The 21,141-nt window shown below is 37.8% G+C and overlaps 1 protein-coding gene across 1 annotated transcript; it reads left to right on the top strand.

Moving 5' to 3' along the window:
- Positions 1 to 1,972: 1,972 nt before the first annotated feature.
- Positions 1,973 to 20,680, top strand: ngfa (nerve growth factor a (beta polypeptide)). The gene is made up of 3 exons (XM_033969327.2): positions 1,973 to 2,180; positions 18,776 to 18,882; positions 19,509 to 20,680. Exon 3 carries the CDS (start codon positions 19,520 to 19,522, stop codon positions 20,384 to 20,386), a length of 867 nt encoding a protein of 288 aa, XP_033825218.1. The 5' UTR covers positions 1,973 to 2,180; positions 18,776 to 18,882; positions 19,509 to 19,519; the 3' UTR covers positions 20,387 to 20,680.
- Positions 20,681 to 21,141: the final 461 nt, after the last annotated feature.

Raw genomic sequence — 21,141 nt, 5'->3', positions numbered from 1 at the left:
AAACTGGAGAAATAGCCCTACAGGACCAATGCTTTAGAAAAATAAGTATAGTATATTCAAGATAACTAAAGATGCTCCTGATCAAAGAAGAGCACTTTGAAGAGAAGCTAAGATGAATGGGCATGTGTCTCAAGGCAGGCGTGGATCCCCATGTGGGAAACCTGTCCAACTACTCTTTCCTAGTATCACTAACAAAGATTGAGCGTAGCGAAGGATTAGTCATTCATTAAATGCATCATTGAATTTGCTGAGAGATGTTTGTGGGTGGGCGCACCATACAAATCATGTGCGCAATTATTTAAAACTGTATTAAGATTATGAGATTGTAATAAAAACATTATTTATGTGCCTATCTAAAGCCTGACAAATTGATGAGGTTGTATTAGAAAACTGTCCTATAATTATTACATTGTAGACGACTGTGGGACCACACAAAAAGACGCCCAAGGAATATTATGAAATTTAAGCTTTGAATGAAATGCAGTTTATTACCTGCATGACCTACATCAGTACGTGAGCACGTAGACCAGGCATTTTGAAAAAAGGCTGAAATATGATGATATCCCTGAACTTTTGACCTCTGATGTGAGCTCCCGGCCCAAGTGCTTATCCCTTGGCATTTCTCACTCCGGAGCAGAGTGCAGGGTCAAAGTTCACCATTCTGGGGTTTCCCCTTTCAGACGCTGCCCTGATAACAAGGGCTGAGGCAGTTTTGACATTGACACGAGCTTGCATGCCCCACTGTCAAAAATGAGCCACATCAGCAAGAGTGAGGGAGTAGCTCATCTACGCCTGAACCCCTCATGCGAGGTTAACCTCCCTTTCCAACAGGGACTCCTGCTCTTAACAATGGCAATTTTAGTAAAATTTTGGAAATGAGTTTGTTGGTTACTCCATTTATAACCACTAAAGCAAATCAGTAGCTGTCATTACTTTTGATGGATGCTCATGTACACCTCTCACAATAACACATTTTCAAGTGTTATATACATTTCTACTGAAAATATTCTGATAATAATAATAATTATAAAACATTAATATTCACTTATTTAATGGAACTGATGCAATAAGCCTAATAAGCCTAACAATAAGCGAGATAACCTGCAGTAAACTCTTTTCTAAATGTAGCATTTATTTAAAAACACATAATATATAGTACATATAGTATTTATCGTGCCAGCCTATCCTCATAGCAGCAAACAGTAACAAACGGGTGGAGACAAGTCTCACATTGAAAACACAGTATAGCAGTGAGTCGCTTGTCTACTGAACGCCTGTGACTGTCAGTGATACCGTCCAGGTCAAAGGAGCTGTGTGAATCTTAACACGCAGCACCAGGAGAAGCTGGAGGGAAAACAAGATACATAAACAGGATGTCAGGAGGACAAACATGGCTGTGTGTTGTGATACTGGAGTTGAGGCCTTTGTAAGATGCAGGGTGTGGCACATCACTACACGGAGTGAGGGGATATCACGGTTGCAAGGTTCGACTTGTTCTACAAAATATGATGTTATTGGTCCTTTTAGAAGCAGACGCAAATTCCTGGTTGCAGCAGACCATCAAAGTCCTATTATTACAAGTCCCTAAATGACACTGGACATGTCTATGAGGGATTTGAATAAACATGCAACTATGCAATGCATTTGTTTTACTGAGAAAAACTGAGAAAGCTATATTAATACTATAAGAGTTTTTAAAATGTAAGGTTTTATACATACCTGTGTGTCAAAGACGTTTGCATGTTTAAGTACTTATACCATATTTGGTTAGCCTTTAAATTTAAAGTGTAATAAGGAATATAGTTTGATATGTAAATCTAGTACTGGGCACAGAAGCTAAAAGGTTGAGTGTTTATGAAGAGAACACGTGGAAAGGATAGGCACTAGGACCTGTAGTGCGCCACAGCAGAGGGAGGGAACAGCCTTGGGACGCTTCATACTAAACTTTTTTGAACAATCCATTTCTCAAAGAGTAAGAGGCAGACCTACGTGGATGGCCCCAGACCTGGATTCACACTTTTAAAAACCCAGGAGTGGGATTTGGGATTTTCAACATTTCTGGAAGAAATTTGGGAGTTTTAAAATTTCTTTTTCATCTGGGACCTGTGAGGTGGAATATAACAGAGTTTGGACAAGAAAATTGTGTTAATTGGGGGACACGGTAGAAGCAAAAAGAACTGGTGAGTAAACTTTTATAATATAAAAATGACATGAATATTTCAATAAGGGAAAAGGCTGATGCAGACTCATAAAAATATGACTTTGAATTAAATGTTTTATATAAAGTTAGACAGTTTATTAAATGTGAGAATCTAATATGAAGAGTGCACTTATATTGTGGGCAATGTTTAGTAAACATTTATGAATTTTAACATACGGAAAAGGGGTTGAATCTAGTGCTCAAAGGTTGGTAGAGAAAGAGAATATAGGTAATGCTTTTACAAAAAGAAGTTCTCCAAACTTCAATGGGAACCAGTTTAGTGTTAGGAGACCTCCCGGGACATCAAGTTACCTTCTCCCTCCTCTTCTCTCTATCAGACTCTCTCTCCTCTCTTTCTTTTCCTATCTGTCTTTCCTATACTCATGTTACACAACCCTCAAAGGACTTGTAGATTCTGATGATCTCTAATGTCCAACGTGAAGAAGGTTTGCGTTTGAGGTTCGAGAGTTTGGGTGGGGCCTGCGTGGTTGTAAATATACAGTTCATGTGGCACTGGTCAGACTGTCCTATATATGCTAATGTGAAGATTTGTGTTTCTAAGTGCAACGGCAGTGAGCTAAACACAGACCTCATGTTCATGCCACTCCTACCAGGGAATTCCTTTCAGGCTTTGACAGCGGAGGAATGTCACTTCACATTAACATTTACACAAACAAATATTACAAACCAGCTTGTGATTATGGATGCGATCAGGTGAAAGGTAAAATTAGAACAATTATTATTACGTAATACTAACACACATCAGAAACGTATGCTAGCAGTGGGGGCATATGGAAAGAATTGTGTTGCTGTGTCAACACATGCTATTTGTCACTTTGTTGTTCTGCCCCTGGTCACAATATGGAGTTCCATATCTAAAACATTACACTATTGAACATGCTCTAAAGACATGTAGGTATGGTAAACTGGTCAATTTGTGTCATAGTTTCTCAATGTGTTTGCTATTTATACAAAAAATGTTTAACAGTGCACTTGAATATTTATTTTACAATTATGTTAATGACTATTTTGTTAAGAGACAGTAATGAAATGTAGAGGGGTCATAGGTCTACCACTTTCTAGACCTTGTAGAGGTGCACAGAGGGACTAAGTAAACTGTTTATGCCTCAGTTTTGTGGATCCCTGAAGGGAGTAATGTGTATTTTCATCACCTCTCACTGGAGGAAGTGAAGAAAAAAAATGTGCACTGCCGTTTGTAATAGGCAGTGTACTTTGTCAGGATAGGGCTGAAACATTTCCAGCACTATTGTAGAGGTCTGCACTTAGAAAAATAAAACATTTACGTTCATGTGTTTTGTTTTTGGTTTTTTTTTTATCAAAGGGTTTCAGATAAATGAAAATTACTATGGCAACGGTGAAAGATTAACAATTCAAAATAAAATATTATGTGTTATGAATGGGCCAAAGTCCTCAAAATGTCACATAAACAGGAAGCTGAAAGCTGTATAATTTTGTACAACTTTAACTGCTAGAGCTACAGTTTTGGTTTCACCCCACAAAAATAGAGGGTCTTTGATCAAATACAGTTGTACTGAGTGGTTACAATCAGGAGGCCTGGCTAAAAACAACTGGCCCTGGATATGTGGTGTGCATATGAAGGGCAGATGGACAGTGCTGTTTTCCTGCACACAAAGATGTCTGTGATTATTCATGACCCTCTCAGGTTTCCCTTTGAAGCTGAATTACAGCTTTCCCTGTTAGCACCACTGTGTGTGTCTATGTGAATGTATGGCGCAGGGACTAAATGACTATCAATGTCCTCATTAGTAAGATACCACCATTGTTTATAGTCTTGTTGCATTCTTACTTGTCATTGTCACATTAAATGTGTGCTCTAGTCGATAAAACATCACACAAAATCTACAGGTTAAATAAAAACTGCTTTCACACTTAATAATACACAATATTAAGAATACATATGATGTATTCTTAATGTTATTTATGATTGTATTACTTATGGACCAACAATGGATCTTGCAAGTTGAAAAATCTAGTTTTTATTCTATTAGTAAGTGTCCTTCTTTAAAATCAGCATGAAGTTATTTTGTTACAATAGAACCAAAAAAGTTATGCCAAATAACAATTAAAGAGGTACTGTGTTGGCTTTTAGGTGGAGGGTCTGAGTTCTTCAAATATATTGTGTAGCATTCTTTGCAAAGCAATAAAATTCTCACAAGACATGCAGTTGACAGACCGACCACCAGAAAACTTTTTAAAGCTATAAGCTGCACAGACTACCTACTGCACACTTGGGAAGATGCAGCCACACATCTGGACCATCTATTACGACGAGTGTATCACTTCATGCACTAAAAGTAATTGAAGCAACCACTGAAGTCAGACAAACAGTCACATCCTATTACTTTAGTTGTTTGAAAAAGTCCTCACTGGTGTTTTACTAAAGGCAAAAAGGGATTAGACCCAATAAATGTCAAGGCTTTGGGATTAAAGTAGTAATGACAAGGCCAAGGTGACAATGATTACAAGATAACATCTGAAAACATAAAATTCAAGTGTACAAACCTTCCACAGATAGTAAATGAGACTATCCTAACTACTTAGGAACAATTTAATACTTAAAAACCAAAGCACAAGACAGTGATTCTCAAACAAGACAATTAGATGAACAAAACTACCACAGCTACATAAAAAAATCAGGGACATTTTCCGGATTAAGTTGTGTATACAACATCTCTGACTAATTGGAAACCATGCTTATGCTGTGCTTCAGCAGCTTTTGTGATTATGAAATGTCCGATTCACTATATATGCTAGATTGTCAACAATGGAATTAGAAAACCTAAACACGAATGGAGCAGCGGGTAAAAGTAATCATGTGTATTATGGTGCCATCCTGGTGTTGAACCTCCCAGCACTGTTTGCAGAGCCTGAGGGAGATTTGACAAAAGCAAGCAGGAGAGCTTGTCTGGTCCTTCATCAGGACCGCTATCTGCTCCTTTGTGCAAGGGGAGCACTGCATGAGGCATGCAAAATGGCCTCCAAATTGCCACTGTGCCCGACCAATCAGAGATAGACTCCAAGATAGTGGCCAGGCCTAACGTCCTCTAGAGCAATGTCTTACAACCTTTTTAGTTGAAGTGATTCCCCAACACCCCACAAAATAAACAATGACTAAATTGCACCATTTAGAAAAAAAATGTAGCACCAATGTGCCACTGGGTCAGGTTCTTTTCTTGTTCAAATTTCTTTAGCACTTTAAAAATATATTCTGGCCACTCTGAAATGTTAAATCATTAAATTCAAAGCCATTCCATAAACTGAAATCAGATTTTTTTTTTTCCCTCCCAAAGCACACCTGGCAATACCTCAAGGTACTCTAATGCTGCCCAGTGTGCTGGTTCAGATCAAGGCTCTAGAAGGTTTTTGTGCACTGTACACTGCTCTCTCCAGCACCGTGTGCCTCAATTTGCATTTGCCATAAAACACTAGAACTGGCAGCTTCACCGCTGGGGTCCAGTGTTTACCCCGAGCACATGTGGCAGTAACAACATTAAGCCTGACCAGTTCGGTGTTTTGAGTTCAAACTGCTCTGGTTCGAATTCAGTCCATTTCCTTTAACTGCTAATAATAAGTATTGAATGCTGATGTTCCTGTCCACTTTCACGGTAGCTGAGCTGAGCAAAGATGCAAGAATAAATGCCCCTTGCAAAGTGTCCCAGATTTTTATATTTTTAACTTGCTCTGTTGCCATCTCTTGAAAAGACTTAAAATTGTAGTTTTGAATGCAAAGCTCTTAATCTGAATCTGTCACAATAAGCAATAGTACATTTGAAAAAAATACATAAAAAACTGTGCCTTGCCTTAATGCAATGTCAGCATCGTGGCACCCTTTTGTTACCTAATTAATTTCAGTACAGAATCTATCCTAACCACTTGTAGACAATGCTGTGACAATGATATGGCACTGATGTTCAAGACTCTTTTAGGCCTGTTTGGTGAGCTCCCTCCTGCTGATTTGCGTTTCCATGCTCTGGACACAGGTCTGGGTCCACGGACAGAGCTTGGTTCCATGAAACTTTGATATTACCCAAACATAATTCATGTTATGTAATAAATGAAATCTAAATCGTATCTGAATTATACTCTGAATCAGTAATTCACAAGATGTTTAGTAATTCCAATTGTGTGGCTGTGAGATAAAGCTAAAGCTATAGTAAACGCAAAACTTCTTCCGGTTTATTATAAGCTTCTTCTTCATTTATTTAATTGCGCTGCACCTCTACACCACGTTTTAGTGTCGCTTTTAGTTTGGTGGTTAACCATGCCTGGAGCTGTACCTTACACGCCCCATACTACTGGTACCCTCCAGAGTCCGCTTTGGACCCCTCACTTTAGACAGTGGAGAGACTTGCAGCTGATACTGATCCGGTCCAAAGCGAACCAGTGGAAACGAGGCTTATGTTCTACTACAGGATAGATTAACTAAGACGTCTGCTAATCAAACTGAAACACAGCTTACACCCTTTGGAAGCTTTATATGTGATGTACTGTGGCTTAGTGGTTAGAGTACTCGTCCACCAACCCAACTGTCCTCTTGTTCTGTAGTTGGGCAAGAAACTCCTCTTCACCTATTTTGCTTAGTATGATGTGTGTGTGACTGATGGTGGTTGGAGGAGCTGACAGTGGAGATTGACAGCACTGCTTCCATCAGTCTGCTCCAGGGCAACTGTTGCTAAAAAGTAGCTTACCCCAACAAAGGTCTGTCACAATAATACACTTTGAAGTGATATATTGCTGAAGTAAATATAGATGATGAACGATAATATTAAAGCCAAAACAAAAAGCAGAAGTATTCACAAAAAGTATTAATGTAGAACATTGTTAAAAAACACAAACTGCAATAAATAAATAACAATGCAACACTTACATAGTTTGTATCTATAATTAATCAGTTCATAATTCAACGCTTTACAGATCAAATCTCATCACAGTATAAAAAAAAATATATATCGAACTTTTCCCACTAGTGCAAAAAAATGTACCGGTACTCATGATAAATACTGACCCTCAAAAAGTATTGTTCCATCTGTCATGTACTGAATGGTAAGTCCACATAGTATTTATCGTGACAGGCCTACCACAGAGTTTGGATTGATTTAATAACGAGTACAGTGTAGCACTTTGAGAGGCTTCAACAAGCCTGTAAAGCACATTATAAGTGAGCGCATTATTATATTATTATTATTACAATAACAAAACTGAGCACATAAATGGCTCTGCAAATGTGATAAGTACCTTTGCGTCTAGCTAAATACACTGCCGCTGCTGCTTAAGTGCACAAGAGCACAATCATCTAAAAGTTATGAATAGATGATTTATTATGTTCACTGTCTTTGTGACAGTGCAAATAATGGAATAGCAGTGCTCATACAATTATTTCTGTCTCTTACTTTGAGATGTACATCCTTCTGTTTTATGTAGTAACATGGGTGTGTTGTTTATGAAAAAGACAAAGAATAATGTGACACTCCTATTTCAGGTATAAGGTATACTTATACCACATTTACAAGAGCCAGTTCAGTAAATCGCAGCACAGGTGCTCTGCACTACATGACTTACAGAGGTTTATGCCTTGTCTAGACTGGTCTGTCTCCTCTGTGTGGGACACACTCAAGTCCAGTTTAGGGAAAGCTGCAGTTAAAGACTTGACAAACAAAGGAAAGTATTCTGTACATAGTCTTTATCTCATTTCTACCCTAAAAACAACAAATGGTTGTTACAATTTAGTAAATGTGTTTGTTACTATTTACAATATCCCATTTGTGTACAAATAGCAGTAGACTATACTAATGTGTGCAAGTGCGTTTGCAGCCCTTCAATAAGCCAAACTTTTGCTCTGTGTTAGCAGAAGCAGCCATGGTAAAGAACACAGCATCCACCAAACTTTTTTTCAAGTGCCCTTTCTCTGTCGTGAACTGTGGAGAAAATGTGTGTACATGTTTTAAATGTGAAGTCTACAGGTGGTTCTAGGCAAAGTCATGAGGAGCGAGAAAAGTATGAAGTAGAAGTATGCGTCTGTGTGAAAAATGTCCCATGTCCACACGGTCAAACAAAGCTCTTCTGTTTGATGAGGAGGAGATAATTTATGGGTCAAACCTTCAAATCCTTTCGGGCTTTGGTTATCTTTTGGTTCCCTGGAGCTGTACGGTCTGGCACGGGTCACACAACAGAACGGAGTGGGAACATCTGGTGTAAAGTGAACCAGCTGCAGTCTCAATGTGGAATCAGTGTGAGAGGGAAAAGGTCATAGTTCAGGCCCAGGGTTACATCTACGTTTGTAGAAGAAAACAGAAGAGGGGAGGTCCCTTTATACCAGGACAGCTAACCAGGCATAGCATAAAAGTGGTTAATAGTTGCTGACATGCACTTTTCAAATAGTTCAATGTGATTCAAGCTAATTGAATAGAAATAACATTGTATAACACTGCATTGTTTGACATTTGTAACCTGTTGCAGCTGTATGAAGGTACTCGTAGTCCATCCACGGCACACTGGCTGTTTATGGCGTGGTATTCATCTTCTTTGTAAAACGCAAACCCAACCATAACAATAGCCCCATGTTTGGACTGTTCCCTGTACTCAGGCTTGTCCCATTACTGCTCCCCAGCCTTTGTATTAGTCTGTTTGATTGGATTATGACAGGTGCTCGGTCAAAGAAATGCATGTTTGCCTGTGGTCGTCACATATACCGTACACCCCTGAATGTGCAGACATGCCTGCTCATTCCTTATCAAATGCCTCTATGAATTTCAGCAATGGCACGGCTTTCTTCCTTTGCACACGGCCCCGACACACAGAAGCTGATAAATCACTCATGTCTTATAATAGTGTACTTTTAATCTGTTGATTTAGGGGTGAGTTTTCCCCAGCTTTCTGTCTGCGTGCTCGATGTGATGACACTCTCACATTTTGCTGGCTGATTTTGGTCGACTTGTCCGGACATGACCAGTATATCACTGCCAAATGCTCAAATCTGTTTAATAACTGTAGATTTAGTTCAAAGAATGGTTAAAATAACATGAGCTTTGGTAGATATTGCCGGATTTATAACTGGCCAAAGGGCTGGGTTTTAGAAAGAACTATATGCATGTTGCGGTATCGGATATTTGTGAGGCACTGCTTTAACTAGCTTTAATTTCCATTGTGGATCAGTAAAGTTTGTCTTGATCTAAAGTTCATAAGCCGGATGCCCTACCAAATGCCAACAGCCACAATTACAGACTGGAATGAGCAATATAAAATGTGTTGCCCAAGGACGCAAAAACAGTAGCAAGGTTGAGTGATTCATTGAAAACCAGCATTGGCAACTGCATGAAAATGTGAATATTACAATTTTACTATACAGTTATTCTGTATTGTACCAAATCAAGCATTTTAAACAAAACAAAAAAAAGTCAAAATATAATTGTAGAAGTGATTTATATTGAAAGGAAATGCAAGGAAACATGGTATGAAATCATCTTTGTTGCATGTCTTCATTCTATATGCTATATATAAATGTACAGTATCCAGTATGTGTTTGTGTTGGATACGAGTTAACCACTCACAAACCTAGGAAACGTATTACACACTAATTCAAGCACTGACAAAAGCACTCAACATCAAGCACGGTTCTGGTGATTTATTATAAAGCGCAGTAGTTGCCAAAAAAAACTGTGGTACATCTCCTTCTTTCCTAGTTTGACCCAGACAGAAAATAAAATTTGAAAAGGATGCAGTATTTTTTATTTGAATTGAATCAAGCCAAACAATCACACAAGGCAAATGTAGAGAAGCCAGACTAGGGAGTTTTTCTCCCTGTACTGGCTCTACATGGACCGCTGTTATTAGACGAAGGATGGCTCTGGGATGTCCCAGACAGACAGGTGGTTGACATCAGGGGAGAGTGGGGAGGGGGGTGGGGGTCTGAAGAGGGGCAGAGAAACAAAAAGGCTGATGACAGAGAGATGAGTAGACCACACAAGGCACAATATGGTGGGTCAAGTTTTTACAGATAGTAGTGAGAATCCATCAAACTGCTGGAGGAGGACATAATATGTCAGGACTGGTGGTGGGTTGCTGGTTCACTTCTAAAGGAAAATCATTTTAAAATCTATTTTTTTTAATGCAAACAAGGTTAGGAGTCTGTTTTGTTGAAGATATCATTGTATTAATATTATTCATGTTCAAATATATGAATACATACTATTACTAATGTACACATAGTTGCTTTACGGTACAGGACAATTGTAAATCATCATGGTAGTGTGCTCATTTGGTCAGTGAAATTATTTCAAAGAGTCTTTCAAAGATATAAAATATCTAAATGTCTATATGTGGTAATTCATTAATCATTTCATTTAGCTTTTTATTTTATTTATAGAGGGAGAGCTCAATGAGAATACCAGACTCTTTTTCACAAGTGTTAAAATACAGAACAATACAAACAAAAACAAACAACACAAATAAGTACACAGGTCCATTTAACAGCATTAAAAACAGGTGCAGGCATGATTAGAAATGTTTAGTACCAGATTATTAAAGTGCATTTGTGGCACCAATGTACCAAGTTTTAGCATGTCCTTGAAATGTATTCTATATTTGAGAAGCAAAATTACATTTTCATAAAGTGTACAGTGATTTAAATTCATCACCCTTTCTGAAATGAAAGGCTGAGTGAAAGAATGTTGAAGTCTGAATGTATATTATATCTCCATAACCTAGTATAGAAAGAAACGTTGGTTGAACAATTTATTTTCAATAATTCAATTAAATTAAATGATTTGTTTCTATAATAAAAAGATTATTTTGTTTTCAAACTGTTACATGATTCATGTAACTTATCCTTTTAGTTCTTGTCAAGCCAAAACCCAAGATATTCATAGGTGGTGACTCTTTCAATCAATGTACCATTTAGTGTATAAAGATTTGTGGCTTGCACATCACTAATTATTATTATTATTAATTATTTTTATTATTTTTTTTTAAATTATTTTTTTTTATTTTTTTTTTTAGAAAACTCATATGCTTTGTTTTGTTTGCATTTAATGATAATTTAAGACTTTTGAGGGAATTTTTGATGTCATTAAAATCTTGCAGTAGTTTTGTCTGATCAGCAGAGAGAGCACTTGCATACAAAAGAGAATTATCTGCAGATAAATGAAGCTTTGTCATAAATTGCAATAATAAATAACTGTAGTAAAACGTGGTGGGCCCAAAATTGAACCTTGGGGCACTCCTTTGGTTAAAGTAAAAAAAAAAAAAAAAAAAAAAGATTTAAACCCATCAGCTGCTATTGCCTGGGTTCTGTCTGAAAGATAAATTTGGAAGCAATTAGATGTAACATTGTCAAATCCAATATGCTTCAGGCGCTTCAAGAGGATTTTATGATCTACTGAATCAAAAGCTTTAGTTCAATTAATAAACAGTCCTCTTGTTTATCTTCAAGGGCTGTGAAAATGCCATTTAAAACTTTTGTGGTTGGAGTGACAGTAGTATGCCCTTTTCTGATACCTGATAGATAAGACTTCAGTATGGAGCATTTATTTAAATAAATTGTAACTTATTTAAATAAATTGTAACTTGATTTGCAACTAGTTCTCGTAGGGCCAACGTCGGCCGATTATCTTGGCCAGCCGATGTATAGGTGAGCGTCCTACACATTATCATGAAAGACATCTAGTGTTAAATGCATGAGATAAACATGGCCGTAGGTCACTGTAGCTGATATAATGTGTCACCATCTAGATAGATAAGGCCTAATGATGCCCTGTATTGGTGTCACTTGTATGTGAAATTAGATAACATAATTAAATGTATTACACAATCTATAGCTTTTTTTCTTTTAAATATATATTTACTTAACTTCTGGGAGACAATTGTACAGCCATTTCAAACTGATACTGTGGATGCACATCTTATATGACGCACTATATGCCCAATTTAAGCGTGCTGGCTCACACCCATGCTCGCGGCCTCACAAGAAAGGGACATCATGGAAACACCCATAATATTTTGTACAGTAAATTGGCCTCAGTGACTCACTGGTAATCATTGCGGCATGGGTTTCATTAGAGAATTATGAAGGTGTCAAATATAGATTGGTATTTCAATTTGTCGAATGTGTGGGCTGTGAAAAACATTGTCAAAATTAAGTTTAACTGACTCATCCATATGTTAGTCAGGGATGTTTATCAATAATTCATTATTACTGGATAACGCACCTTTATTCCAGCATCAAGCTTTTAAACTAAGTGGACAGTAGCATGCTGTAGGCTCTGCTTCCTACAACTTTTATTTGGCAACAGCACTTCAGCTTTTGCACTTTAGGTTGTGAATCCTCTGCTTGTATCTACTAAATTGACATTGGTGGATGTGACACTGTTTTGTATTGAATTGTCACCACTTGTGTTTTTGTTCTGGTGGTGAATGATTGTGTATTTTTACTCTTCTGGGCAATGCACTGACTTGCTCTTTTGGGATGAATACATTTATCTGATTCTGATTCTAGCTCTTCTTTTAATTTGCCAGCATTACTCTATATTTTACTGTGGCATTATCTTGGGCAAGAAAGTGTTTTTTTGTTCATTAACTTGTTAGTAACCTAACAAAAAGTTATCACTAGATGGATGATAATAGATAAAGTAAAGATAAATGCCCAATGTTCAGACTTCAACTTTGAATAGTTCTGTGTAAATGTGCTAACTCTTCTTTCATTACATGTTAATTATGTGACTATAATCCGATGCTATATAATGTCTTAAAAATAACCAGAGGGTTATAAAATGAATCTTTTCCCCCTCTATTTTTGAAAACGTCTCATCAGAAACATGAGAGGCTATGGATTCCAAATCATTTAACTGGTCTTCAGAAGATTGCTCAATGTCAAGGTCAAACAAACGTTTAGGGTTTAGCTGAGTTTATCCTATCTTCAAGGTCTGCAGGCCTGTTCTCGTGCGTCTTTTGGCTTTCATGTTACTGCTGAGTGGGGTGATGGAGTTTAGACTTGCACTGAGAAAAGGAAAATACAGGCAGTAATGAGTGCAAATCTGAACACTTATAAAATATACAGAAATGGAAAAGCAGGAAAGGACTAACTTTATCTCTAAGAAAATGTGCCACATGTACCAAATCCAAATTTAACTAGACAAACTGCAATCTAGATATTGTGTAATGACATAAACAAGAAGTGGTTTTACTGGAAGAGGCCACAATGTGATTGACCCTATGGGTCCAAAAGTAAGATTTTAACAACAGTGAAAAACACAAATGTTCAGTCTGGCTCAACAAAACATTCCAAAAGATAAGTCAGTGATAAACACAGTAACGATTAGGCAAAGTGTACAGAAAAGTCTTCGCTGAGTCCCTACTTGCCTCATCCTCTTTCACTTTCACCATTAGTTTTACATCATGTAAATGTTGTTTATTTTGGAATCACAGTAAACAGAGACTGTTTTGTTGCGAAGCAGTGTTGAATCACTATTAGACAATGAGAGCACATCTGCTTTTCCTCTGTGTGAGCCATAAGAAATGCAAATTGACAGTGGAAAAAGATGATATCCAAAGTCTCAAAGAAGGCATAATGCTTGTATAGTTAAGGGTGCACCTTTGGCATTATTCCTGTTAATTGCAGAGAATTATTTTGAATACTTTAGATATTTCACACATGAATTTAATTAGATGCACATACAAATTCAGCTTTGGCTAAATATATTGGCACATTTGTACATTTTGTAATCCAAAACTTTATCAAGTTTCTTTTAGTAGAAAATGGTGGTTTACTAAAATTGGAGCCATATGCTGACAGGAGTCCCAGCATTTTAATTAGCCAAATCCTGAGACATTTATTCCACTGAGAATGATAATTGAAATTTCACCGTCCGTATGTCTGGTATGCTATTTTACAGCTAAATAAAGCAGTAGCCAACAACACAGAAAACAAACATGTTCACAGCTACACTGTAAAAATAGATTTTTTTCCCATTAACATGCGTGCAATGTTCTTCAAGTACTATATCAACAAGTTCCATTACTTTTCCTGATGAATTAAGTTGTATATATTACATGCAGTTCAAGTAAATATGTGCTCAAAATAATCTGTACAAAAGTAAAAACACTGAACTTGAACTGTGCATATTTATCTAGTTATCAGCTTATCAGATTTGTTTGATCACTTTGCCCAATTTTTTTGTTTATAACTATTGGAAATAAAGAGTATTTTACTTTAGAAAATAAAAAGGAGACAGAGGATTTAGACTTCTATGTGACTTAATGTTGTTGGAAACAGATAAATTCAACACACGGAAACAATACAAGGGATGTGACCCATAAGAGCAATACTCCACTCTTACGCACATGTGGTTTGAATATACACTGAAATACACGGATTGTCAGTGAATCTGAGAAGTTTTATCTGGCGTCGGAACTACAAAATAGGAGACAAGAAGTAGGAGATCAAAAACAAGGCTATATGCTATAAACTAATAGTACAGATTATGAATGGCCATTTGAAATGTATTTTTGTAGTATAAAACAGCATAGTAAAAAGTACCAATGTGAATATTTTGATTCATTCAAATTGATTTCAAAATGATCATTTTGCCAGGACTATTTGAACACAGCTCACTAAAACCTCCAGTAGACTTTAATCCATGAAAACATGGTTGTCCTAACGCTGTGCACTCTATATGTACACATAGTATTAGCTCAAAAACTTAAGTCATGCAGACAGAAATTCTGTTCTTGCCTTTGAAAATATTAAAATTTGTTCAAGTGTTCCATAGCTTCATAAAACCACTACCCTAATGTAAAATGATGTTGAATATGGGCCATGTACTTTGGCAGGTCTCCAAGCTGTTTCACTGTGGGGCACATCATTTTAGTTATATTGAAAAAAAAAAAATACCAGTATAAAGTATACATTACACCATTTGTCACCACACTTAAAAGTCAAGTACTTTTACAGATTCCGAGATTGTGTTAAGGTTTGGGGCTGTCTGATATTTTCTTCTCATACTCTGAGGTCAAATTCTTGGTTTGATGTCTCGCTGATGCACAACAGGTGCTTCTTTACAGAAAAATATGTTATAAACATGGCGTTCCCAGGAAAGTACAGGACAAAAGGTTGATCTCCTTTACATCTGCTGCTCACATTACAACTGTCACATGTCGCCGTTAGAGCTCACAATGTCTTTTGGATTTGCCAAGATGAAACTTCCTTCCGCAAGGATGTGACTATGCATAGATCACTTACTAATTATGACTTACTTCTTCAAGCTTTAGTTATGAAATTTAAAAGTCCTTCAACCTTGATTGTCAAAATGTTCAGAAATTTACTTATTCTGCAAAGATAGTATAAGCATTTCAGTATATTTAGTAAAGTATATATTTTCAGCAGTTTATTGCTATGCTATATTATATATATCAGTTGCACTTAAGTCTCTCTTTATGAAGGCTGTGTATTTTGATCATACGGCTATGACTTTGCAACCTGGTGTAGAAAAGTAAGTCAGATAAGTCCTAAGTGTTGAGTGAATAAATGCGAGATAGAGTGGATAAGTATCTAATGGAAATGCTTAAATACAGTGTCATGTGGTGTAGAAAGCTATGGCTCCTTTTCTGTCTTATTATTATTTCCTTTAATTATATTTTTACAGTTTTAAACCTCCTCTGAGTTCTTTCTGGACCATTTGGAAGATCTGATTGTGCTTTTAACAGACTCTGCATGACTTCATATTACGTGACAAGTGCTCTGATTCATTGCAGTATTTGGGATTTCCTGGAAGGTTCACGTGGATGTCTAATATAGGAAAAGGTGATTGGTTATTCCCCTCAATGATGCTTAGAGTGAGAGGGATAGACACATTATTACTGGGTGAAAAGAGCATTATCGTTGAGTTTTGTTATTTACCTGGTGTTTGAGTCCTCTGTTATTTCCAGTAGATGACAGCTGGTAGACCTCGTGTGCTAAACCGTTGAGAGAGGCTAAACAAACCCGTGCAGGCTTTCTCCTCTTCTCCCCGTCAGTCTCTCTCTTCACTCCTTCATAATCTGCAGCAGTTGTCAGCACCTGTAGGGACCAAAGCTGGTTGAAGTGAACTGTTGACACGTTTCTTTAACTCATCTTTTAGCAATGCCTTGTTACTAATGACTAATGTAGCTCAAACAGAGGAAGAACCACTTCCTAACTGTAAACTAACCCATAGGTCTGATGGCAGGCAAAGCTTTCCATTTTTCACCAGCCTGTCATGCTTTGTGTCACAAGCAGGGACACAGACACAATAATAAGAACTGTAAAAAGTGACAGTATTTTAACAGACACAAACATAGGTAGTTAGAAAACCAAGTAATTTCTTTGTTGGCCTGTTTCAAACGTTTACTGACGCTTAGCGAGAACACAAAATATTATTTTCATGAAGAGAAGAAATCAGGAGAACAAAATTGACATGAAACAAAACATTAGACATTCCTTTTATCTACGCGTACAAAAGCACAGTTCGTACACAGTAATTCAAAGTGCTTTACAGAATAAAAAAGACATTAAAATCACAATACAAACAAATCAAAGCATAAATAATTATCATGAATGTAACATTAAAAGAGAAGAGTGCAGAATAAAAGCCTTTCAGTCATATGCACAGATAAACAGAACCGTTTTGAGTCTGGATTTAAACATTGTCAAAGTAGAGACCTGTCTCACATCTTAAGGACGACTGTTCCAGGTTTTAGTTGCATAAAACTGAAACGCTGATTCTCCATGTTTAGGCCTGACTCTGGGCACCAGCGGGAGGCCGGTCCCTAAAGTCTTCAAATTTGCGAGATATGTGAGATTTGTGCAGCGATCGTGCCTAATTGTTGAACAGTAACAACAGATGCTTATGTTTCTCACTACAAAAGTAACAAGTGCTGAAAATGTTAAGAACAACTTACACAAGAATATAATGTGAAACAGTTGTCATTTTTTTGTTTTGTTTTTTTTTCCAGTACCTTAGCGTATCCATTCTTGTTCATTTTAAAGTGTGTAATGTCATACATAATGTCACATCTAAGGCATTGACTAAACTTTTTTTTTATTCATGTATGTGTGGAGTTTTTTCTCAACATGTAACATAGCACTTTATCCTGGGCAGGTCAAAATGAATGTTCCACACCATATTGAGACTTTGTTATATCAGTACCATATGGGCTTCACAATCAGATATACTTAGGATGTACTGTTAGCGATTACATCTTCTTGGACTGTTTTTTTATTCTTGAGTATGCTGTACACAATTTCTATAACAGAGTCTGGTTTTGTTTTTGCCAAATCATAAAACTAGCAAATAGCTTTGGGAGGACATCCAATGTATGTCCTTTAAAAATCAGGAAGCCCACCATAGAATCCCCTGTCTGCCTGTGAGGATGTGTGTCGGAGGTGCATTTGGACACGTTCTGATTCAGTGCTGAAGTAATCCCATAAGTCAGAGATGCTTTCTAAACAGCACTGACCCCTGCCCCCCTGCACTGCTCTGTTTATGCTGGCTACATTGGCATTAAACACAAGCCACATATTTTTAACATCAGGATTCTCCGGCTCTCTCTGGGCTGAGTAAAAACTAAGCTGCCCGTCAGACTGGATCAATCAACCCGTTGCATGAAACACATCCATATGTTTCATATTGGGACCAGGGTTTAATAAAGGCGAAATGTGACAGCCACAATGCTTTTGAAATCATTTTTTGTCAGTTTAGGAAGTCATCAGATATTGATTTTTATTTATGTTAAAGCCATAAATGTAAATTGAGATTTCTAAACTCAAGAGAACTTGTTTTTGTTGTTATATGTTAAAGACGCAAATGCAAACTTTGTCATGGCAAACAAAATGGCATGTCTTTATATAAGCTGCATTGCCTTGCCAATCAGTATGTTTTGATTTATGCGCTAACCTCTGGTAATACCTTACTTTTAATTTTCAAAACACAACTTGTACTGAAACAGACGTTATTATAGATATTTGTAAGCCTTTAGTGATAACATGCTGCAAAATTAATGCAACACTGACCTCTAAAGGCCATTGTGAGTGCAATATCCATAAATGTGCCATATATGTCCACTTGATGTCATCATACTGCTATACTGAATTTAGACAGTGCATGTGTACATTTATTTGCCTTATTTTCAAAACATTTTTACCACATTGTAAGGTTCAAATTTCTCTGAATCTTGATGTTTTATTTGATTGTAAAAAATATATCTGAATCTGTTTGTAGGCTGCTTGTGTAATGTCAAAGTCAGACAACCTCGCACACTAATGTTTAGCTCCCCTCAGTGACCCTGTGGTGTTTTGTTCAGACATACATCTCAGGCATGAGTGACCCACCTGTGGGAATGAATGCTTTTGCTGTTAGTGAGTGCACTGTAATTCACACATGCATTCTCATAAACTAATGATTAAAGGTTAGGAGGTTAGTTTATTCAGTTAATATTAGTCAGTTAAGTGTTGTAAATAGGGACTATTTTATTTTAGTCTTTCTTAATTTGAATATTGTCTCTAAATGTTGTACCTGTGTGTTGTAGAGCTGTGGTTGAGGGGTCCAGGAGGCAGGCATGAGGGGCCCGGCCTGCAGAAGAGTCTGGCTCTAGAGTCCACAGAGGCTCCCACTTCCACTGGACACATTCCACAGGTACAAGCCTAAAACACTAAAACACTCCACACCACTCAAAGCAGATCAACGTCCGGGCCAACATAAGGGCCAAAGATGTCCCCTGGTATGAGGAGAAAATGGACTAAACATTTGGAATAAGCCAGAAAGGAAAACAACATGACTAAAGTCGATCTTTCTGACCTTCAGCTTACCTGGTTTACAACAAAACATCATGTGCCTTATGTGGAAGGGGTGCAAAAAGAGATTTATGATTGAATTCTACATTATTCAACTTAGAATAGACTAGTGTTGTCACAATACTAAAATGTTCAATTCTATTTTGATATTAAGGGAAATGCTGATACTTAATACAAATTTCAAAACCACGATGAGACTAAAAATGCTTTTAACACTATAACCTAACCCTAACACAAAATAATAATCCTTTTTTTCTCATACTAGTTCTAATATAACTCTAAATCTATTCTGGAAATGTCCAGTTTTCTTTTATTCAATATATGATCAATTTGTAAATGGGTTTTGATACTTTTGACAACCCTACAAAAGACAAGCATACAACTTTTTCCTCACAGCCTAGATTTCCAAATAGTAACGAATAAAACGTAAAGTGTATTTAGCTTACGTTTCTACTTTTTCTTATCCAGGACGTGTGCCCATGAGGTCGTCATCACTGGTCCTGCTCCTCCTGATTGGCATCCAGGCTGTACTCAAAATGGAAGGTGGATGGGCCCACAAAACAGGGCCAGCCAACCACAGAGCAGCACAGCAGACGGGAGCCAATCACAGAGCAGGACACCAGCATCAGGCAGCAGGCTCCAAGGGGTCTTCTCCGGACCATCATAGGAATGGCCACCACAGGACCAAGAAGCACCATCATCATCAACATCAGCATGCAGCTACCGAAAATCTGGAAAAAAGTGCAACCAATTACCAACCAGATCCGTCCATTCCTGTTGTAGACCCCAAACTCTTTTCCAAAAGACGTTATAGACCATCGCCTCGAGTTGTTTTCAGTGAGGTTGCACCGACGCACGATGCCCTGGAGGGTGAGGGCGTTGATGTGGATGGGATAAGAGGTACAAGAGTGCGACGGAGGGCAGGGACACACACCATGCACAGAGGGGAGTACTCTGTCTGTGAAAGCATCAACACTTGGGTGGGCAACATGACACGAGCGACGGACATTAAGGGGAATGAAGTGATTGTCCTTCCCAACGTTACAATCAACAATGTGGTCAAAAAACAGTTCTTTTACGAGACGACCTGCCGATCCCCCACACACAGGAACACAGGATCTGGCAACACAGGACGGGGAGGAAAACAGAGCTCTAAATCTGGCAACTCGGGCTGCTTAGGAATTGACAGCCGCCACTGGAACTCTTACTGCACCAACACACACATATTTGTAAGCGCCCTCACCCTTGACAAGGATCGGACAGCTTGGAGGTTTATCCGCATCAATGCCGCTTGTGTGTGTGTCCTGAGCAGGAAGTCCTGGGCAGGACGGGGCCCCAAACACTGAACACAATGAACATTTCCACTAAACAGCCACAACAGCATTATTGCCAATACTGTAAAGCCTAAACAAAGACACTGACAATGTGTTTCTGTCATATTGCGCTATCTTTATCCATTCACCTCTGGCCCTACCTCAGTCCAAACGTTCTGGTTCATTTAAGTTATGTGGACTGCATGTCATATTTATGGTTTATACATAGGCTTACAAATATAGTATATACATTATGTGTACATATGAATCCAAGCTTTTATTGTTGTTTTGTTGTTGTTGTTGTTGTGTTGTTTATGCTGTTATTTATTAAACACCTCAGTACTTTCCTTGGGTAGTTCTGTGCTGGATTTAATGCAATGGTGAAACGTCTCTGGTTATATCTTGCTCAGACTTTACCTGGTCCGGGTGTGACTCCAGTGTCGGCCGGTGTTTCTGTGATTTGACGCGGTGCTCTGCTGCCACTGCCTTTAAACCAGACCTATTATGCAAAATCGACTTTTTAGTGCTTTTAATCATGTTATAGTTGTTTCCTCTCACCCTTCACTCACCCAAAGTTGTATTTGCAGTGATTGTTGTTTGAGTAATCTTTAGTCGCTTTCACCGCCGCTGGCACATCTCCACTGCTCTGTGCTTCGTTCTCCAAATACATTTCCTGAACCATTGATAAGGACAGGATTTGGCAGCAATAAATAAAAAATAAAAAAATTGCCTCTCGCTAGAGGGACCTGCAGGTATCCGTCTTTGTTGTGACGTTTACCGTGACGTCA

This window comes from Periophthalmus magnuspinnatus, chromosome 7 (assembly GCF_009829125.3).
Source record: "Periophthalmus magnuspinnatus isolate fPerMag1 chromosome 7, fPerMag1.2.pri, whole genome shotgun sequence".
NCBI lineage: Eukaryota > Metazoa > Chordata > Actinopteri > Gobiiformes > Gobiidae > Periophthalmus > Periophthalmus magnuspinnatus.
The sequence above is the reverse complement of the archived record's forward strand: the minus strand, read 5'-3'. Positions and strand labels throughout refer to the sequence as shown.

Bases quoted from the DNA above. Each gene is read 5' to 3' on its own strand.
- ngfa (XM_033969327.2), top strand. From the start codon at position 19,520: ATGAGGTCGTCATCACTGGTCCTGCTCCTCCTGATTGGCATCCAGGCT.